This window comes from Dermacentor albipictus, chromosome 2, assembly GCF_038994185.2.
Source record: "Dermacentor albipictus isolate Rhodes 1998 colony chromosome 2, USDA_Dalb.pri_finalv2, whole genome shotgun sequence".
NCBI classification, from domain to species: domain Eukaryota; kingdom Metazoa; phylum Arthropoda; class Arachnida; order Ixodida; family Ixodidae; genus Dermacentor; species Dermacentor albipictus.
The window spans coordinates 158,847,698-158,869,145 of record NC_091822.1 but is presented as its reverse complement, the minus strand read 5'-3'; the positions used below and the strand labels follow the sequence as shown (position 1 = coordinate 158,869,145).

General features: G+C 46.8%; 1 protein-coding gene across 3 annotated transcripts in view; it reads right to left on the bottom strand.

Moving 5' to 3' along the window:
- The window catches only part of LOC135897463 (microtubule-associated protein futsch-like), a 291,670-nt gene that overhangs the window by 146,514 nt on the left and 123,708 nt on the right, over positions 1–21,448 (bottom strand). For all 3 annotated transcript variants that reach the window (XM_065426078.2, XM_065426081.2, XM_065426079.2), the window contains exon 2: positions 10,945–10,980. In XM_065426078.2, coding sequence (XP_065282150.2) covers positions 10,945–10,980 — 36 coding nt within the window. The remainder of the gene's footprint in view (positions 1–10,944; positions 10,981–21,448) is intronic.

Here is a 21,448-nt window from a genome sequence, read left to right as displayed (position 1 = left end):
GAAGAATAAGCGTTGTGCCCCTTTCGGTGGCAGTTGCCAGCCCGCCCCTCGCTTTCCCTTTCCTGTCAAGCGTATATATGTTCTCAAAACAAATAATAATAAGTAGTAATAAAGCGATTTAACTTTTCCTCTCCAGCGCCGCGTTGTGCAGCGGAACAATTACGTGACCTTCTAATGCGTACCCATGCGACTCCCACCAGTTGACCCCACGTGACCCACACTACCCACCCCCTCTCCAGGATCAGCCCTCTTTGCCATAACGCAGTCTCGGAGATGGGCTCGCTTTATTCGGCGACAAACAGACAGAGCCACCTTTAAAATTCGGAATTGTAAAGTTAGTTTTCCTGCGAGACAGCTTGACGAACTAATGTAGGCGTGGTCGTTTTATTTGCAAGAGCAAGCTGCAAGTAAAAAAATTTTGTTCTCTATACGATATGAAAAAATGTAGGCGCGGCTCTCCTGATGAAACCCTGTGCGAAAGACAAGTCCCAGCATATAAAGCCAGCACTTCGTCTTCATTTGAACGATGACCGGATGGATGGATGGATGAAAAACTTTATTATGGTCCTTTAGGGCGCGCCCTAGCGCGCAGCGCGCCGCTCCCACGTCGGGACAGAGAGGCCGAGCCTCTCCGCTGCGTCGCGGGCCCGTTGGACAGCCCATAACTGGTCCTCGAGGTTGGGGCTGTGTAGGACAGCATCCCAGCGGGAAGAAGTGTTACTTTCATCACTGCGTAACGCGGGGCATCGCCAGAGCATGTGAGGTAAGTTCGCCAAGTCATTGCATAGTGCACATGCATTTGTCGTCTGAATTTCGGGGTACATCTTGTGAAGAAGTAGGGGGTTTGGGTATGCCCCCGGAGCTTACATTAATCGAGCAAACATGCACGACAGAGAAGCCCCTCTTGCTATTGAAGCTGCTATTGAAAAAGCTTTTTTTTATTGACCATGAGGTTTAGCACAGAGACCATTGTCCCCCTTACATTCCAGCAAAGCGCTAAAGAACAGAGTGTGTGGGGACACGCACTGCTACATCTACGCGAAACACGCAGTTAACGGGTTCCAGATAGATGTTACGAGGCTTGTACTGCAGCTGTTTCCGTTCGTTTTCCCCTGTTGCCAGAACGCAGCAATTGTATCGAACTGAGACTATCCCTTATGTACTTGGATGCAAGCAGGTTTCGCAAGAAATCCCGAAAGCGGCCTTGGAGATAAACAGGACGGTCAGTGAGCGAGAAAGCGAGAAAATGTCGCTCATGAAGCTATCCTCCGTGATACTGTGTTAAGCAAGCCGTCTGGGGCACATGCGGCCACTAGGCCTTTTGAAACTAGGAAGTTCTGCGGTCAAAGCTGCCGCCATTGCATGGAAGGGAGATCTCATTAATCTGGAGCTAAAGAAAACAAAGAAGAAAAAAAACGCTCATTGTACGCAGCTGCTCCGCGGCGTATCTGTAGCTGACTTTACAAGGGGGCAGAGTCATCCCATGATGTCACTTTTTTTGTGTGCTTTTCCTTGCTTGTCACTCATTCGCCAAATCTGTTTACGATTCTTCATTGCTGCCCGCGAGGCCACCACACAGACACACACGCATGAGCGTTAAGTGGAGGAATTCTAGCCTGCTCACTGCGAAGTGCAGAGAGCTTTCACGGTCATCGAGCAGTGTCCACATATTCCAGAGTCTCAAATTAGGAAGTGGAGGACAGCTCCACCTTTCCAGCATTGCGACCATGTGGTCGATGTCCTGGTAGCGTATCTGCACCTAGCTGCGAGAAGGAAATTTTAAAGCGAGGGCACTAAATGTGTAGTCTGTTGGGGCGTCATGGACTCACTGCAGATTGTAAAACTCTGGCTCCGCACGCTATGTTGTGCAGACAACGTGGTGTTAGTGCGAGGACACTGAGAATTCAGCACCGAGGTGTCGCGCCTCCTTTAAGGAAGTTCCATCTTGAAGCGGACCAGGCTTGAGAGTGGTGACACCTGGCAGTTTCATTTAAGGATGTCGGAAGAGTCAACGGGCCGCCGCGCAATCGTGCACGCACAATAGATGGCTCCCGTATTGTTGACCTGCATCCCGCCTCGCTGTGCACGAATTCTTGATAAGCTGCCTTACTGTGCGATTCTAGCTGATGACGCATAGAACGAGGTTCGTATAAATTACTCGTTTATTAATTAACCTCGGCCTCCTGAAACGCGGCACTTGAGCCGAGCGGTTTCCTGCCAATTCTTGTAAGGTTATCGGCACAATTTAAAAGAAAGAAACGAAAGGAAATTAACACCTTCAATTTTCTTTCCTAGGTGTGTGGACGGTTTCACTATTCGAAGTTAGCTCCCGATCAGACGACTTCTTGGGACACCCATGTCCCTAATGGAGAGAAAGAGAGAGAGAGAGAGTGAAAATCGATACATAAGAAGGCGGGGAGGTTAACCAGAGGGTAGTTCCGGTTGGCTGCCCTGCACGGTGGTAGCCAAAAAGAGAAAAAGAGTGGAAGGGGGTGATAGAGAAAGAGAGATGAGCACAAACAAACCGTGTACACTATAGAGCGGTAGGGGGCGGCGTTCTTAAAGTCTATCGTAAAGGCCCGCAGACCACCGGGACATTAGCAACGCGAGGAAGGACTCCAGCGCCAACGTTCTATGGGAGCACTGACCTAAAGCTTTTAGTTCTGAAAGCGGACGAGTGTCCAACTGGTCCAGCAGTCTACATATCACTTGTCTCTGGGCACTATATCGCAGGCAGACACAGATAATGTGTGTGAGTGTCTCATCACTGCTGCATATGTCGCTTGTGGGGCTGCTGACCATGCCAATAAGGAAGGCACACGAGTTCGTGAATGCAACGCCTAGCCACAGACGGCACAGCATAATCTGTTCACGTCGTGTTAACCCAGGCGGTAGATGCATCCGTATATCCGGAGGCAACAAACGCAAACGACACATGGTGAAAACGTTCGAGTCCCACAGGCACAAAGTACATCCACGGGACATCAGTCGCAGCCCAGCGTCAGCGTCTGTTCGCGAAAGCGGAGTCAAGATACGTTGACCACTCTCATGTGTAGATCGGGTGGCTTCGTCGGCGCGGTCATTCCCGCTGATGCTGCGATGTCCTGGAAGCCATTGAAAGATTATGTTGCGTCTCTTGTCATGGCTGCGATATCTGTCGAATTTCTGAGGCCACTTGTTCATTGGGTCCATGGGGCATTGGGCTTTGTGTGCACTGAAGAGCTGCCTTAGAGTCGCTAAAGACTGTCCATTCAGCAGTGGTTCTTCAATAATGAAATCAAATGCAGCACGGAGTTCCGCAAGTTCTGCTCCCGTTCATATGGTCACACACGAAGTCTTTAATTTGATTTCTTCAGATGTTGCGGGGATGATGACTGCAGGAGCAGGGCTGTCAATTTTACCGAACCATCTGTGTCGACATGTTGCCGGAATCTTTGCACGTTGTGAATGTGTTCCAAGGTTGCTTGCTTCGAAGCCTGCAACGGTGCTCCAGCTTTCTTTCTGATGCCTGGAATTGTCAATTGCGGCCGGTGCTGACACCACAATGGGTCTGATAATCGTGTAGCAGGCGTAAATTGCAATGACAAGTAGGACTGATGTCTTACAATACTTTTGGCAAAAGTTGAATGTGGCCTCATTGCTGGCAAGCAAGCAAGATGGTGTGAGGGAATCCGAGTCAGGTGTCGGATGTGTGCTGTCAGGACATATGTAGCAATGCCGACTGTCAAAGAAACATCTCTGGAAATGGGCACGGTCACAATCGATGACGTAGTTTTTGGGAGACCGAGACAAGTTCTGAGCGCTTGGGCTTGCACACGCTGGAGTCTGCGGATATTTGTAAGGCACGTATTTCCTACTGCAGGTAAGCTGTACCGCTGGAAGCCCCAAAAATAGTGCTTTATATAGCTGCAACATTGGTGGTACTGTTGCGCCCTGGGACTTCCCACCAAGAAACGCGAGAGGGTCCACAACGGCGGCCAGATGCTTTGTCATGTACCAGAAGTGATGGCTCCAGGACAAGTCTCTATCAAAGATGATGACAAGAAAACGGTCCGTTCGTCTATGTAGTACAGTTTGGTCATCAATCCACAAAGCATACGGTGCAACGAGTGCTTCTCAGGTGAAACCTCCAGGCGTTGCCTTCTTAGGTATGTTGACACGGCCGTTGAAGCCTTCTCAAGTAGTGCGCGCACTTGTACACGTGTCACTCCTCAAGCCCATGTGCAAATGTTGCCTGCATATACGGAGAGCTGCACGCCTTGCGGTAACGAATCGGCGAGACCGACGAGCACCGGGTTGAACAGGGTAGGGCTGAGTACTCCGCCTTGCGGTACACCACGACTGGTATAGCTAGACGGGGTTGGTCCGTCTTCAGTCAAAATAACGAAAGATGTTCCACATGTACAGCACCAGAAACATCTGAGACGAATCCCTGCGGCCTTATTCCTTGATGTCAAACGTGCCTACGACAATGATGATCGTCATGCAATTATGGACGTCTTAGAAGCTGTAGGGATTGGGGGACACGCTTTTCACTGAATACGCAGCTACTGATGGGGAGTGTTCTTATCCATGTCTACGTATATATTTTTTTTTTGGTCAATTCGTGCTCTTCTTTCTCCTGCTCAAATGTAACCGTTCACTCAACCTTAGAATAGAATCCGCTTGCAGAATGACGACAGAAATGTAACGAATCGCTAAATGCTAAAGAGCATGCCATCAATGGTTACACGTAGCGGTAAACAAAAGGCATTAGTGTCATGGGACCGTGAGGCCTAGCAAGTTGCCCTTTTAGGGTACTTCGAAGCATGAATTCGTTCTAATAAATAATAAGCCTTTTCAAATAGCAATAAGTCTGCACAAACCCTAGACTTATAACAGAGTTGCTACAGGTATACCAGGTAATGTAGGTTGGCAACGACGGGGTGATTTTCGCCATATGATTTCTACGTTGAGCCAGCGACTACAGACGGCAGTTTCAACTTATTTCTTTAAAAAAAAGCTCACTTTACATGCGAGGACCGTTGTCCTGTTTCCTTCCTCATCCCGACATCTTGATTCCGCGTTTGTGCGACACTAGGAATTTAGGCTTTGTAGAGTGCACAAGGGAGCTGCTGGATATATCAGTTGATTGCACCTGTTTGATTAGTGTTATAGTTGATGCCCCGCAACAGCTGGGCCGCAGGCTCTTGCTCCCTTGTTTACGTCTTTGTTTTTTTTTTAGTCAAAGAGTCAGTGAGCGAACGAATAAACGAACGAACGAATGCCGAAAACAAAATACAACTAGTCACGGGAACACGATGGTCCGCCTCACCAGTTCACACATTTTTTTTAATTATGGGGTTTTAGGTGCCAAAACCACTTCCTGATTATGAGGCACGCCGTAGTGCAGGACTCGGGAAATTTTGACCACCTGGGGTTCTTTAACGTGCACCTAAATCTAAGTACACGGGTGTTTTCGCTCTTCGCCCCCATCGAAATGAGGCCGCCGTGGCCAGGATTCGATCCCGCGACCTCGTGCTCAGCAGCCCAACACCATAGCCACAGAGCAACCACGACGCGTCTAGTTCACGCACTAAATTCACATTCAGAACACCGCAGCCTCCCCATAAAAAAACAGTGGGCTTCCTTACGCGAAGCCGTTCCGTTGCGCATGTTTTCACATCATAGCCATAGGCCGTCACGCAGCTATTATGAACAGGCCGGGTAGTAATGGACCACCTACCGACTGCCGTACGTCAAAGTGCCAAGTCATGAACAAACTAGCACAACTTTATGTTCATGAATGCAACTATTTAGCTGCTTGGGAAGCGACACCTTAAGCACTAGTCCACGGTTGCCAGCTCAATCTGCATATAATACTGAAAGCGTGTCACGGCGACTCCTTGTTGTCCTTGCGAAACATTCTACGCAAGAATAGCACAAATATAGAACGCGAGATCAAGAGCGCACATCGGTAACGCACGAAGTGTTCCCCACGCGCCGTTCACATTTAAAATTCGGGTATCCTTGTTACGAGAAACAGAAATAAGCTTAGTTTTCTCGCTTGTTTTTGTCTTCGTTTGGTTGAAAGCGTGCGGCGAAGCAACCTAACCGCTTACCTGCCATTCAGCGTCGCCGCATGGAGACAGGCGCTGGCTTCACTTCACCACAGAAGACGAAACAACAGCATTTCCGCAGTACATTTCACTCCCCGAAGATGGCGGGGAACTCTCGCTCACACCACAGATGACATCGAGCGGCTGAAATTAGTTCCAGCAGCCCAAGCCAGACGATCGGGTGGGAAGCAAAAAAATAGAAGCCGCCGCCGCCGCCGACCGCACAGCAGAAGAGCAAAAAAAAAGTGTAGCAGACGACAAACGAACGCCACGCTCATTACCAGACAGCGACGCAAGAGGGCGGGCGGAGCGGAGAGCCAGCGGCACTGATACAATGAACCGATGAGCCAAAACGACATAAATGACCAAACGAAATAAAAAGCAAGAAACACAGAGGACACGAGCGAGCTGCTGCGAATCACAAACTAACAAAGGACATCGGAATGCGTCCTTCCCTCGTCCAAGCGAGCTCGAGAGAGAGAGAAAAAAATGAAGAGAGAACTAGAGTATAGAGAGCAAAACCGGGGGAGGGGGAAAGAGAGAGCCAGTCGTATGCAGACGACGTGCAGGAAGCCAACGTCGACCGACAACAACAAAAACAAAGAAAAGAAAGAATGATCGCCGACGACCTCGACCCTTCCTTTCTCTTTGTGCGTCTGTGCGTGCGTGTGCCTCCTCAAATCACAAGTCATCCATGACATGCCGCTCTTCCCGCCATCCACGCGCCGATTTCCCGGGTTCGAGGTTACCTGCCGCCGCTCGGCCCGCCGTCTAGCGCCGGAAGCGTGCGTTACACTTTCGACACTCTTTAGTGCCGCTTGCGCGTGCATGAACGGTTTGGAGTCGCCCGACTCAGTATAGGAGAGAGCGGCAGCTGGTACCTTTGCTCGAAGTATGCCATAGCGGGAAGATGCAGCCGAAAAAAGAAAAACAATTATGGCCGTCACGCGAATGTGTGCTCCGTGTACGCAGCGGGGCGGCTTATTTCCGGTCACAATGGAGCAGAGAAACTTTCGAAACTCTTTCACGTCGGCGAACCGTTTCCTGTCCTAATGTCACGCCGTGATTGGGAGGTCTTACAACATACCTACCGCAGTTCAAATTTGGAAACGAAAGCGCAATGAAAAAGAAAAGAATAATAAGAAAGGAAGAGAGATAACGCATGAAATTTGCTGAATAACTTCAAGAGCTATATTCGGCAAAATGAAGTTTGGTGCGTAACGCGGTATGTTCGGGGTTTTCAGGCGAAGTTACGCAGTCTAAATTTCGACACATGTACACGCTGTCCTCTTATCATCTTGATGTGACAACGTTCGTGTGCCGTCTTATGGCGCCACACTGATGTTGCTCGAGCTTACGAAACGGAACAATATAAACGAATGATCACGCGGAATACGTAGAACAATCAGAATGACTGAGCAGGATGTGTGGCGGGTCTGCATCGCTTGTTCGAGACCTACAGATGTCACACACGACGTCTGTGTCCGCGCTGGTGAATGTCAGCTGTCACATTTGCCGTAAATTCGTTTTGTTCGTGTGACGCTTTGGGCGAGGGTCACCAGCAACAGTAGTCATGCCTATGCTCAAGGACGTAAAACTTTCGGGGCGTGTTATCAGCGTGAGTTCCATGTTTCACTTCTTGCAGTACATTTGCAACGCTTTAGAGATTAGACCCCATCGGAAACACTGTTCCTCACTTCGCTCCATACCTTGCTCAAGCTGAAGGGCTACCCGACCAACGCTGTTTATTTTACTTTTTAATTACATTTCGGCTTCACTCATTTACAGATTGGTAACATAAAGCATGTCCACATATTCTTTAATGTCTAGACCGATAACCGGAGGCTACAGTTAAGGGTCCTGATCTAAGATGCCAGAATCTTAAGTCATGTTACTGAGATCACTCAAGAAAAAACTATGAAATAAAAACTATACGCAATTATGAAAAGCGGGGAAACCATTCACAATGCAATATAAAAAGGAACGACTAACGCATGTACAAATTTTACAATAAAATAATAGTCGGCTATGCCTTTGAGGAAAACGAAAGAAATGGTTCAAAACAGAAAACATTTTTGGCAGATTATAGATGGTAGCTTTAAGAGGAAGCTTTAGCTCGGACATAACTCCGATGCGGCCTATTCAAATACACTTACAACGCAAAGGCGCTTTTCTGCGTTAACCCCTGCACCGATTTTAATAAAATTTGTTGCATTTGAAAGAGAAAGTTAAATTCCAGTGACTGTTTGAAACGGAATTTCTATTCAGGGCCTAAATTTTGTTGAATAAATTTTAAGGTATTTGCAAGTTATAGATAAAAATAGACTCACGAAGTTTATAAATTAATAGTTCTGGATCAAAAACAAATATCGCGGTTCTGTAAACGGCATCCATTAGATCATTAAAAGCGGAAAAATTTGAAATGCCAATTTATATCTTACGTGAATTTCTTACGTTATCTAAAAGGGTTCTGCAAAAGCTGTATTTCCATATTACTGAATTTTTGTAGATCCATGTGTAACAAATCAATTTTGTCCGCTTTAGATGTACTGTCAGATGCAATTCATAGAATTGTGATATCATTTTTCCTTGCTAAGTAACGGAGTTCTGAACTTGATAATTTCCTTTTTGGAAATTTTCGATTTTTGCCGATTTTTAACAAAATATTGACGAACTAAATAAAAAGTTCCAAACCAACAAGCACTAGATTTTAAGTTTTCTTTTATATGCAGCAAACCTCGTGAAATTTGGTGCAGTGCTGGCCGAGAAAAAACGAATTCTCCCTGTACATGTATTCAGACAGGAGCACCCGAGCTAAAGCTTCCTCTTAAGTAACAAGTCGAACAAAAGACCAGTAGTTGAAGACTAAAGCATCTACAGATACGGATTCGCTGGTAATCAGCCCGAGGGATTTCAGGAAGAGCAACAGTAGGCGAGTCACATGCGGACACTTGCAAGATCACAACCAATACAGACAGCTTACGACATTGAGGAAGTGTACATGTACCAAGCTAAGTGCAGAAATTAGTATATATTTTTTTTAATTGAACGTTAATCCCTAGGATCTTAGGGGCCATCACCTTGATCTGATTATGGGGGCAGGCCTTAGTGACGAACCCCGGATGAGATTTTTATCAGCTGGGCTTCAGTAACGTGCACGCAATTCCACAGCACACGAATGTTTTTTTCGCCTTTCACCTCCATCTGAATGCGGCAACCGCGGCTCGGATCGAACCCGTGATTTCGCAACAGCTGTCAGTGCAACGCACTTATACGCGTGATCATTTCTAAGTTTTATGAATTTTTTTTAGAATCACCTGTTGCAGATACCTCAATTCTAGTCCTTGAGCTGGACTGTTTAGACAGGAGGATATTACTTACGCGAAGAACCGAAATATACATTATTTACAAAGGTATGATAATTAACTTCCTAATTAATTACATTCGCGGCACATGCTTCAATTTACAAATTGCAGCCGGTGAGTCTGTCGGGCGTATCCACCCCCGAATGAATTTCCGGAATGACACCAGTTTGGAGATACGCGCCATCAAACTCGCCTTAAAACGCGCTGTTCCGCTTACTTCTTCAACAAAACGCTCTTTTACGCACTGAAACCCAAAGTAACAGGAACGCCCATGTATTTCGTCTCAATCTTTGGGAAATAATGCCTAGAAATTGGCGTCATCCTGGAGATTCATTTCAAGTGTATACGTCTTGCGATATCACCGGCTCATAAATTGCAATATGTGCTGTAAATTAGTTATTTAGGAAGTTAACTATACAATTAGTGTTAATTAGCTCATTATGTGTTTCGAATTTTCGTGCTAGTAATGACCGCCTCCTCGAATAATCCAGCCCAGAGACAAGAATTATGCTATCTGCCCCAGGCGATATTGAAAAATTCCGGAAAACCTAAAAATGATCACCCCGTACATTCACATAACTACAGTGGCCCAAATGGTATTAAAGTAGGGTGGTTAGGACATATCGCATGGGAGAAAAAAACGCAAGAAAAAAGGAAACAACAATAAAAAATACAATAAATATATGTATGCATATGTTATCTCATCTGCTTATCATTGGCTTAGGTACGCTTGCGCATAAGGCAATGTCATATGCATATTGAACTATTTGGGAAGCAGTGTATACTCTGTATAATGCTACGTGTTTTCACCGTTCCTGTTATTTTTCATATCATAGACAACCCGGTATCTTGCTTATTTTTTTTTACTTATTTGTGTGCTTGGTTTCCCAAAGTTCTGCAGCGTTAATTTTTTTTTAAACATTATTTTACCTTTACCACTGCTATGTGAACGCGAGTAAACGTGAGGTGACTAGATCAAGAGCCGGCATTCTTTTTTTCCCTTTCCAACCAATAAAATATATCGAGATAGGCAGGTATGTGGCAATGCGAGGGCGATGGGAAAAATCCAATTGCGCGCGATTCGCACTACCGTTTTATCTTAGCACTAGCGCAGAGAAAACAACTTCGCGACAAACCTGACAGTTGTCTTCCTTTTACTTCAGTCTCCATGTACTTCGACCAAATATCAGCGAGCTGAAGGGCCCAGCAATTACTTTAAGAGGAGCGTCAGAGCTTAACAATCAACGACGTAGGGCTTTTTAACTTGAACTAATGCAAGTTTGGGCATGTTTGGTATTCCACCTTATCCTTTAGGGCACAACATACACAGAGTGTGTGTCTACACTGTCCCTACCTCTATTGTGCGCTGACGCGTAAAAGGCTTTCTAGCGTTTGGCTCCCTACTGAAAAGAGAAGCACGCATCAGTGTTTCCGCACTCATGCATACAAGCCTCCTCGAGTAAGCCGGACTTGTATCTCACCTCGTACGACTCCATGTAGACTTCTTCCACAACGATCTGAAACGAAAGAGAAAAAAGAAATGAGCGGTGATCGAATAAAACGCTTTTAACAGAATGGAAAACACAGACATTAACATCGAGCACGGTTATAGATGTTTCTTGTGATGTTTGTGATGTGTGCCAAACAGGACTAGGTACCTTGTTAAAGAACAAACTCAGAAAAACAAGTAGATATACCTCATACGTGCAAGGACAAAGTGATCAAATAAGCGCTGTTCGTGAAACGCTAAAGGCGAAGAATTCTGCGTTTCGAAATAACCTATTCAACGCGTACAACCAGGATAGTTGTAACGATAAACGGATAATAAGAGACCGCGAAACAAGAAATGAAAACTATACATTGAAGAACGTTTTGGTACCCAGTCTTCCCGGCAAAACAAACCGGGATATCCTGGACAAGTGAATCAAGCAATATACTAACGAAGTTTGCAGACGTTGAAAATTAAAAGAAAAAGAAAATAGGTGACTCGCCAAAATGCAGAAAAGAGCACGACATTTGTTCCATAGGAACACAAAGAACCGGACCACATCGTGTAGGCAACCGCTGAAATGGGCCTCAAAACGGCAGTCAGTGTGCCCACTGTGCCTGTTTACGAAAGTTATTTCCCACGTTGACCAGCAGCTAAGAGAACCTGTGAATGAGGAGACACCGTTACTAACTTATCTCCTTCAGCGAAGAGCCATAACGGACGTCAACCAACGCGTCTAGTCACAGTTCACGCAAATTCACCTAAATCGCGTGAGTTTTATTCGAAGGCGCCGCACAATCCGCTGAAAGAAAGCCGGGGTCACGATTTGTGTAGTGAGTGCTGCTAATAAAAGGAGTAATCGAATCTTCATTTAGTGTACCGTCAGTCGCAGTGCGCCTTTCCATCGTCTCTCAGCGGTCGCCAACTCACTGCAGTATCGTTGGAAACGAGGAAGCAGACGCAGCCGCTCGATCTGCACAGGACAGTGACGATTGCGTTGCGATTGCGATGTCAAGAACAGATGCAGCGCATTCGCATTCGTGCATTCGCAAGCTTGTGTAGGTCCAATGTATTTCGGCAGACATTACAAACGACGCCTTTGTTCCGTGGGTCCCTCCCTATCTTAAGCTGCGCCTTCCGCACAGCTTACCGCGGCGGGATGTAAATGTCATCGGTCGTCTGTGGCTTGGAGTATAGCTTTTACTAATGCGTGTTCCTACCTCAACGGAATGGCCACGAGTCCGGAACGTGGAGTTTGCGGGTGCAAAGAAACGATAGCGTACATTATGTACGATTGCCGTCGTTTCGGTGCATGAAGGAGAGTCCTCAGCACCACGCTCGAGAACATTGAGAACGGACGCCTAACGGAAGCCGGAATTCTTGGATCCTGGTCACAGCCAGCGTCGGCCCAAACTCTTTTAAAAGCGCTAGTGTGCGTTTTAAAAAGCAACGAGACTGATTGAAAAAAAACTATAGTGTGCGAGCAGGGACGTTAATCTTTTTTTAAGCTTCTTTTCGCAGCTTTTCTGCCCTCACCCCATCCCGCTGTGCAGAGTAGCCGATCGGACACTCAGTCTAGTTAATCTCTCTGCCTTTCACCTTTTGTTTTACGTCACTCTCCCTTGTCGTGGAAATATTTTGATCATCAGCTAAAAACTATTTCAGATGTTAGGTTGTTGGCTACTAACTTATACATCAGGAGATGGAACCACCAACGGTGGTGTTCCACGCCAGAGTTTTCCGTAAACGAAGCATTGCTAAAGCTGGCGTGCAATGACTAGTTGTCGAATACTCAAATGAATATTAGGAAGCTGAAGTTCTGTTAAGACTGTTAAGACTGCTTAATCGCTCTTGATGATTTTTGCTACAACAGACTTTTCAACAAACACAGAAGATGAATCCGAAATTCAGAAATTCCCTAAAAAACGGTGTGGGGGGGGGGGGGGAGGGAGCTAGGGATGGGGGTAGGGGGGTAGGGGGCGGATGCGACCATTAGGCAACATCCTCAGCACTGCTTTTACAACAGAGGCACATGTCTTAGAACGACTTGAGATGGTAAGTCAAGCAGTAAATATAAAGGTAACCTTTTCCACAGAAAGAAGTGCCAGGATTGACCATGATTGAAGTCCATCATACGAGGTGTTCGTAACCAGTTTTAGCCATGCAATAACCAGATGTTGTAATTTATGCGTCGTAATGAAATCTAGATGTATGAAGTAGGCGAGATCGAGGCTTACTAATAGAACGCCCACTGTGCGATCGCCTCATGGTAAAGCGTATCAACAGGTCACGCAACTGACAGGCGTATGCTAAGGGTATCACGGGTACGCTCTTCGGAAGTTCACTTGCGGCTTTCTGGGTGAAATCGACCGGAAGTCAGAACGCTTTAGAAAACAAGCAGCACCAGCTTTTTACATGTCCTAAACCATGCAGTTACAATATCATCCGGTGAATGTGTTCAATCCTCGCATTAGGATCCATTACCTGGCTCTTTTGGGTAGTCTAACTTCCATAGTCAATTTACTACTTAATACATCGAGTTATTCTAATAATCGAGTGGTAAACGCATTGTCAAAGAGATCAAATCTTCGCATATTCTCTCCTTCTTTATGCAATTCGGGGACACATCTCTTTGAGACGACATGCTAATTACCCCAGCTATATTGTCGATGTGTAGAAAATGGGCAATGCGGTCGAAGCTACAACAATGGACGCTGCAATCCGGGAGGTTTAGGAGCTACCAAAAGTGTTGTCATTGTTGCGAGAACATTTATTATTTTACGTTTTTCTCCAGGGTTTGGCATTCGTCGTCGTCTGCTCGCCAGACATGTTTGCGCATATATATATATATATATATATATATTATAATGAGAAGCCAACAAACACTGACACCAAGTACAGCATAGGGGAAATTGCATGTGCTTAATAAATGAAATAAAGTAATGATAAATTAATGGAAATTAAAGTGGATGAAAAAACAACTTGCCGCAGGTGGGAACCGAACCCACAACCTTCGCATGTCGCGTGCGATGCTCTACCAATTGAGCTACCGCGGCGGCGTTTCCCCATCCAGTTTCTTGGGTATTTATGTGTACTAGTAGAACCCTGGGAGTGTTAGCCAGCGCCCCCACTCATAGACCTTGGCGGCGGACGTGGAACGTCTTTTTTGCCGCAGGCGTCACGAGAACGTGATCTTTTCGGGTGAAGGCAACTGGTCAATAAACCCACATATGCTACCTGAAGGCATCAATGTTGCCGGATTCGAGACCCTCGTTATGTAATAAACGAGAAGAATGGGGGTTAACCGAGGGGCCCGATATTTATTATCGGGCCCCTCATTGTTGTGGGTTCGGTTCCCACCTGCGGCAAGTTGTTTTTTCATCCACTTTAATTTCCATTAATTTATCATTACTTTATTTCATTTATTAAGCACATGCAATTTCCCCTATGTTGTACTTGGTGTCAGTGTTTGTTGGCTTCTCATTATATGACTAATAAATATCGGGCCCCTCGGTTAACCCCCATTCTTCTCGTTTATTACATAACGAGGGTCTCGAATCCGGCAACATTGATGCCTTCAGGTAGCATATGTGGGTTTATTGACCAGTTGCCTTCACCCGAAAAGATCACGTTCTCGTGACGCCTGCGGCAAAAAAGACGTTCCACGTCCGCCGCCAAGGTCTATGAGTGGGGGCGCTGGCTAACACTCCCAGGGTTCTACTAGTACACATAAATACCCAAGAAACTGGATGGGGAAACGCCGCCGCGGTAGCTCAATTGGTAGAGCATCGCACGCGACATGCGAAGGTTGTGGGTTCGGTTCCCACCTGCGGCAAGTTGTTTTTTCATCCACTTTAATTTCCATTAATTTATCATTACTTTATTTCATTTATTAAGCACATGCAATTTCCCCTATGTTGTACTTGGTGTCAGTGTTTGTTGGCTTCTCATTATATGACTAATAAATATCGGGCCCCTCGGTTAACCCCCATTCTTCTCGTTTATTACATAACGAGAGTCTCGAATCCGGCAACATTGATGCCTTCAGGTAGCATATGTGGGTTTATTGACCAGTTGCCTTCACCCGAAAAGATCACGTTCTCGTGACGCCTGCGGCAAAAAAGACGTTCCACGTCCGCCGCCAAGGTCTATGAGTGGGGGCGCTGGCTAACACTCCCAGGGTTCTACTAGTACACATAAATACCCAAGAAACTGGATGGGGAAACGCCGCCGCGGTAGCTCAATTGGTAGAGCATCGCACGCGACATGCGAAGGATGTGGGTTCGGTTCCCACCTGCGGCAAGTTGTTTTTTCATCCACTTTAATTTCCATTAATTTATCATTACTTTATTTCATTATTAAGCACATGCAATTTCCCCTATGTTGTACTTGGTGTCAGTGTTTGTTGGCTTCTCATTATATGACTAATAAATATCGGGCCCCTCGGTTAACCCCCATTCTTCTCGTTTATTACATAACGAGGGTCTCCAATCCGGCAACATTGATGCCTTCAGGTAGCATATGTGGGTTTATTGACCAGTTGCCTTCACCCGAAAAGATCACGTTCTCGTGACGCCTGCGGCAAAAAAGACGTTCCACGTCCGCCGCCAAGGTCTATGAGTGGGGGCGCTGGCTAACACTCCCAGGGTTCTACTAGTACACATAAATACCCAAGAAACTGGATGGGGAAACGCCGCCGCGGTAGCTCAATTGGTAGAGCATCGCACGCGACATGCGAAGGTTGTGGGTTCGGTTCCCACCTGCGGCAAGTTGTTTTTTCATCCACTTTAATTTCCATTAATTTATCATTACTTTATTTCATTTATTAAGCACATGCAAATTCCCCTATGTTGTACTTGGTGTCAGTGTTTGTTGGCTTCTCATTATATGTCTAATAAATCCCCATTCTTCTCGTTTATATATATATATATATATATATATATATATATATATATATATATATATATATATATATATATATATATATATATATATATATTACCGGCTGACCATTGTTACAATGTTATCGCAAGGCGCGCCTTCGTGAATCAGAGCTTTCTCGAATGTCATCGCCGACTGTATAGCTAACGAATCTTGTCTCATCAGGTCGCGTGCGGGAAGCGAATGGCGGAGTACAACCTGTAACGTGTGCGAACACCAGTGATTACATTGGAATGTACAATGAGTCATGCATAAATAGCTGAAACACTTGACCCGTAGATCAGACTTCGATTACCGACGACTGTGTTCACCGCTATCGTCGTGCTTGCAGTCTCGCTTGTTTTTTCCAAGCAGAATTTCGGCCAATGAAGAGTTGAATTCGAGACTCACAGTCATGGATGGCACTGTCAGTTTATTTGTCTTAATCACAACGCGACGATATATTTCGATTAGCTTATTAAGTGCCTGACAGTGCATGACAGTGACCATCCTAGGAGTGCAGTGTGTTTTGTGCGTTTAATTTGATAATCCGCCGTATATATCTGGTGTAGCTCGCTACAAACGCCACCAGGAAAGGTTTTCCAGATTTCCTTCTAAACACTCTACCTTTCTCTCTCTCTCTCCCACTTGAGCATTAAAGAATCAATACGAAGCTTTATGCGCTAGACTACGGTGTACGAATAAAATGTATTTATAAAACGTCCCATACCTCATAGGTATTCGCATGATAATTTTGTGAACGCAAGCAAAACATACTTTTGTGTCTGCTTGGAGCTCCTGGAGTGCGACAGACTCGAAATATGATTTTAGTTGTACGGATGTGCTGTTCGCCTAGTGGATTCTGTTATGTTCCTCCGCAGAAACCAGCCAAGGAAAAGGCAAGGTAAGCCAAAGCACTGTCTCGTTTAGTATATTTGTTTGTCACGTTTTGGCAGGAAAATGACCCCGATTCCAATTGGATTGGAACAAGACCACACGTAGGAGACGCCCAAGAGCATAGCATGAGTACCTGATTGTGTCTTGTTGTCGCCAAGTCCCATCCCTGCGCCATCCTCGATCCACGAGCTACAAAAGCTAGATAAATGATATGACAAAAGTTCCTACTTTAATTTTTCATTTGACACAAATCTTAGAAGATATGAACATGCGGCAATTAAGGAGCACGTTCAATATTGGACCTCTCAGCTAGTTTTCATCACTTCAGATACTCGCACAAAGTGCTTATATAGTAGAGCGAGAGACAGGAGAAAAACAGCTTTGTACTGCAGGTGTACACGCAATGATGCGGTATTGTTCCTCGGCGCGCGTCTTTTAGTTACACTGCTTCAGTTGCCTCTATATCTGGCCCTCCCATCAGCAACATCCGTTTGTGCAAAGATGGCGGCACTCGCGTACATTACTCGGCCAGCTATACAAGTGCCCTCGTTTCGACGGCGACGCCCACCGCTTAGACGCAAACAGTGACCGACGAAAGGTCGCAACAAAGAGAAAAGCAGAGTCTGTTACGAATTAAGGTCGCCAAGCGCAATTTCGTCAGCGCAGCGAGCAACGAACAATCAAAGCTTGGCGACGCTGACCTCCCGACACCCGCGCCTATCGCGGCTGCCCCGGCCGACTCGAGAGCATGACGGACGGGTCACCGAATGGCGACCCTGAATGCGTGACCCTTCCTGCAGACGAACAGACAGACGGCGATCGTCTGCTTCGTGAGACGAGGCACACCCTCGCTCCTTACCACCCCTTCAGCTAAGCCTCGCGAATCGTCGTCTGCTCGCCCGTCGCTTCCCCCTCTCTTCCTCTTCCTCGACGCGTCCACTAGCGGCCTCGCCCGGCCCATTTCTTAAATAGAAAGCGACACGGCGCGTGCGGCGATTATATCGCTTTCGATTAAACGGAGCCGCTTCAGCCGTGCGCGAGCAACGGTACGGACCTGTCTGACGCGCGAGGGCAGGGTGGGAAGGGGAGACAGGTCGCTTAGCGGCCATTGTGGCGGTGCCGCTTCGTCTGCTCTATAGCGCGCAGCGTCGCTTTATGGGTCGTTGTACGAAACCGCGTACACTCTCCACAGTACGCGTGCATCGGTGCTTTTAGTCCAACGAGAACTACGGAACGCCGCTTTAGAAGCCTATCATGAAAAACTGCGTGAACTCCGCACAGGGGTACCCCGCGCGGGCCGCATCGCAAGGTCGTCGCACCGACATCGGGAAATAAACAGACGAGCAGGTTTAAATTGATACGGCGAGTCCGCTCAGGGGATGAATACAGACTTCCCTGTATAAAGCGGTGGCTTCGTTCCGGGAAGAACGAACTTACGTTGCTTGTATTTAAAGGAGATGGCAATACATCGGGTACGAATCGAGGAAGTTGAGTCGACAATAAAAATAAAAGGTAATAATAAAAATGCAAGCGAGTAGGTCAGTTTGCTAGAAATGGGATCAAACATCGCTGGTAACATGCTGAGCTCTGGTGTTGCAGATGCGTTTAAAAGAAAAAATAAAAGTGAGCAGAGGAACGGTATCTGTCGCGACTCAAAGCCGAGAGTGATAAATTCTTGTCCCTGCATTGCGCGCACGACACAATCGCTCGTAAAATGGACTTCACGATTAAGCACAGGTGCCTGTAGTTACCTTGGTAGCAGTGGCGTAGCTAGGTCGTCTGGCACCGGGCGACCTTAGCTCTTTTGTCACCTCCCCCCCCCCCTCGGGTGTAGTCGAGGAAGGCGAGGATATCGACAATTTTCGGGCGTCTTCAGACGTATATGACACGACCCCCCCCCCTCCCCTACTTGCCCCGTGCACCCGGGGCCCACGGCCCCCCGGCCCCCCCTGTTGCTACGCCACTGCGGGGTAGGCGGGGCCTTTGATAAGTTTCCGGTGCACGTAAGAAGTGACATTGCGTAGTTTAAGTACATCAGCAGCGGTAAGCTGAATATGCCACACCGAGTTATTTGTACAACTTTAATCCTTGTAATGAGCAAAACGAGAACCGGTGGCTGTAGCAGCGGCTTAGTGGGACGTGGAAGTTTTTTTTATCGAATGTGGCAGAGGTTACACGAAAATTGCGTGTACAAGTTGGTTTTCCTGTTTCCATAACCAGGCTCAATGTTATTTCATGCGCTACCATTCCTACTTGTCGTCGTCACAGCCCACAAGATCGTCGAAATGTGATACGGACCAGAAGGAAGCTGAGCGGGGGAAAAAAAAGCAGTCGTGATGATGTCGATGACGACATTTCAAAAGTATAAAAAAGCCAGTACAAGGACAGCAACAGGTAAAAAAAAAGTTAAAGAAAAAACGAGTCCATACAACCTTTCTGTTTCTAAACATTAGGACCGCCACCGTAAAAAGCAATGTGTCCTTTAATCCAAATTATCCGTAAGGTAGTATCTGCGTTCGACATCAGCCAGTTAAAACGATCCATTTCTGCACGACAGCTACGTTTCAATTGAGGATAACAGTAATTAATTACATAAAGTCAGATGACTTCGCGGTGCTCTGAATTTTACCAGGTGTAACGAGATTACACAGATTCTTCCGCTAGTCAACTTAACTTGGTGAAGGAATAAAGATATCTGAAGTATACAAGGGCTAAATCCTAGGAACAAGAACAATGCAGACATTTTGTCTATTAAGTATTATTCTGCACTCTAACATCGGTATTTCCACAAGCACGGACTGAAACCCACCTCCCTTCCATCCCAGTTTAATGGTTTCTTCCATTCTTCCCCCTCCTTAGGGCCTTTCAATCGCTACATGGAAGTTCTGAAAATTCAATTGTATTCAATTTCGCCACCATTCATTTGAAGCACAGAAGTGTAGAGATCCTCGTGTGAACCCAAAGTCAGCAATCCACATGTCAGCTCCACTGTCCAACCACAATATGACCACTCAAAATAAAAGCAGTCTACACAATAACCATACGGGGTACCAGGGATACAGGTATACATAACACGTACCTACACCAAGGACTGTCATATCAAACGATTCTGTTTTATCAGATCACTTGGATCTGGTAGTGTCGCCAGAAAAATGATGATAATTAAACCGCGAAGCTGTGCGTCGATCCTCTCACTCAAATCTCTCGTCTTATACCAGTCGGATTGCTATCACCATGCATATGACAATATCAGTCAATTCATCACTAATTCCTTATCCAGAAAGAAAATTATTGTTTAACAGTGTTTAAAAAGCTTTCTTTCTTTCTCAAAGCCGCGCTGGCAAGCATCAAACACGACAGAATGCTGAACGACACAAGCAGCCAAAGTTAGCATACCGCCAATCCATGGGCACTGTCTCAAAATTACCCGTAATTACTCGGAATATGCATCCCGAGCATCGAAAATAACGGCGCTCAGTATGGTCTAAAGCCCTGCCCAATAGCTTCCGCGCCAACAAGGACGCGGTCTGCGTTGACGCGGCTGAATACTTTGATTACACAGCGAGCGCTCTAGGTGCGATAAATTTTAAGGGCCAGCTGCCCACCGCTGGTTAAACCTGAACCAGAAGCCCAGAAACCACTGAAGAGGCATCAATAGCTTCAGCTGTCTCTTCCTCCGTGTGTAACGGCATCATCTGTCCACTATCCGAAGTTTTTGCAAAAGTCTGCATCTCCGCAATCGCAAACTCCCTCCTCTTCAGGAAACTCATACCCACGCCCCGTCCAGCTCATATGGGCATCGGCGCACTCCTCCGTAACGAGGCTGTCCACCATAGAGCTCGAGAAATTGTCCACCGTGCTCCGGGTCAGCCACCACTAGGACCAGTGACCGACCCTATGTGGTTTCCTGTCAGGAAATAACGCAACAATACCGCCTAGACTGGGCCAAGATCTGCCCACCAGCGCCTAAATTCTTCCCCAAGAAACAAGCAGCTTGGAGGCAACTATATCACTACAAACCAATACCTACCCGAACCTCACAGCCTTTTTCCACTCGTATCGCGAACTTCCACAAATGCTGTCATTGTCAGGGGAAACCTGATCTTTTTGATATGTTATGGGCTTGCCCTAAGGATGCCCCCTCATGGATCCCAATTCCTAATCCTTAGCAGTGGGAGGCTGCGTTGCCGAGCTCCGACCCAGACCTCCAGGTCCGCGCCGACTGAGGCGGCCGTCTGGACCCAAGGTTCCTAGCCGGCTAGCATGGCCAACCGCCACTTTAAACTTCTTTTAGAGAACAACTCTTAGGCGCGCGTTCCTGCGAAGAGCGTCGGCATCCGCGTGCCTCGTAACCGAGCGAACGAGCACACCGAAGGATGAAAGAGCGAACACGGAGCGAAGCGGGGGATGAAAAACGGTGACAGCGAAGCGAGTGTGAGCAGGAAGGCGGAGGAGGAGGGTATGGTGAAAGCTTGAAAAGAAAGGCGTTGCACCGCGCAAGACGGGCTCTCCGGCGACGATGACCCCGAGATGGCGCCAGAGTAGCGCGTCGTCTGTTCGCCAACGACGCCACCGAAACCATACATGGGAACAAAGCGCTACATGAGCGAACGTCTGTCTGCGGCGGCTGCTCTGAATTGCGCCCACGCGACACCCACGCGCTGCAGCTCGCGATCTCC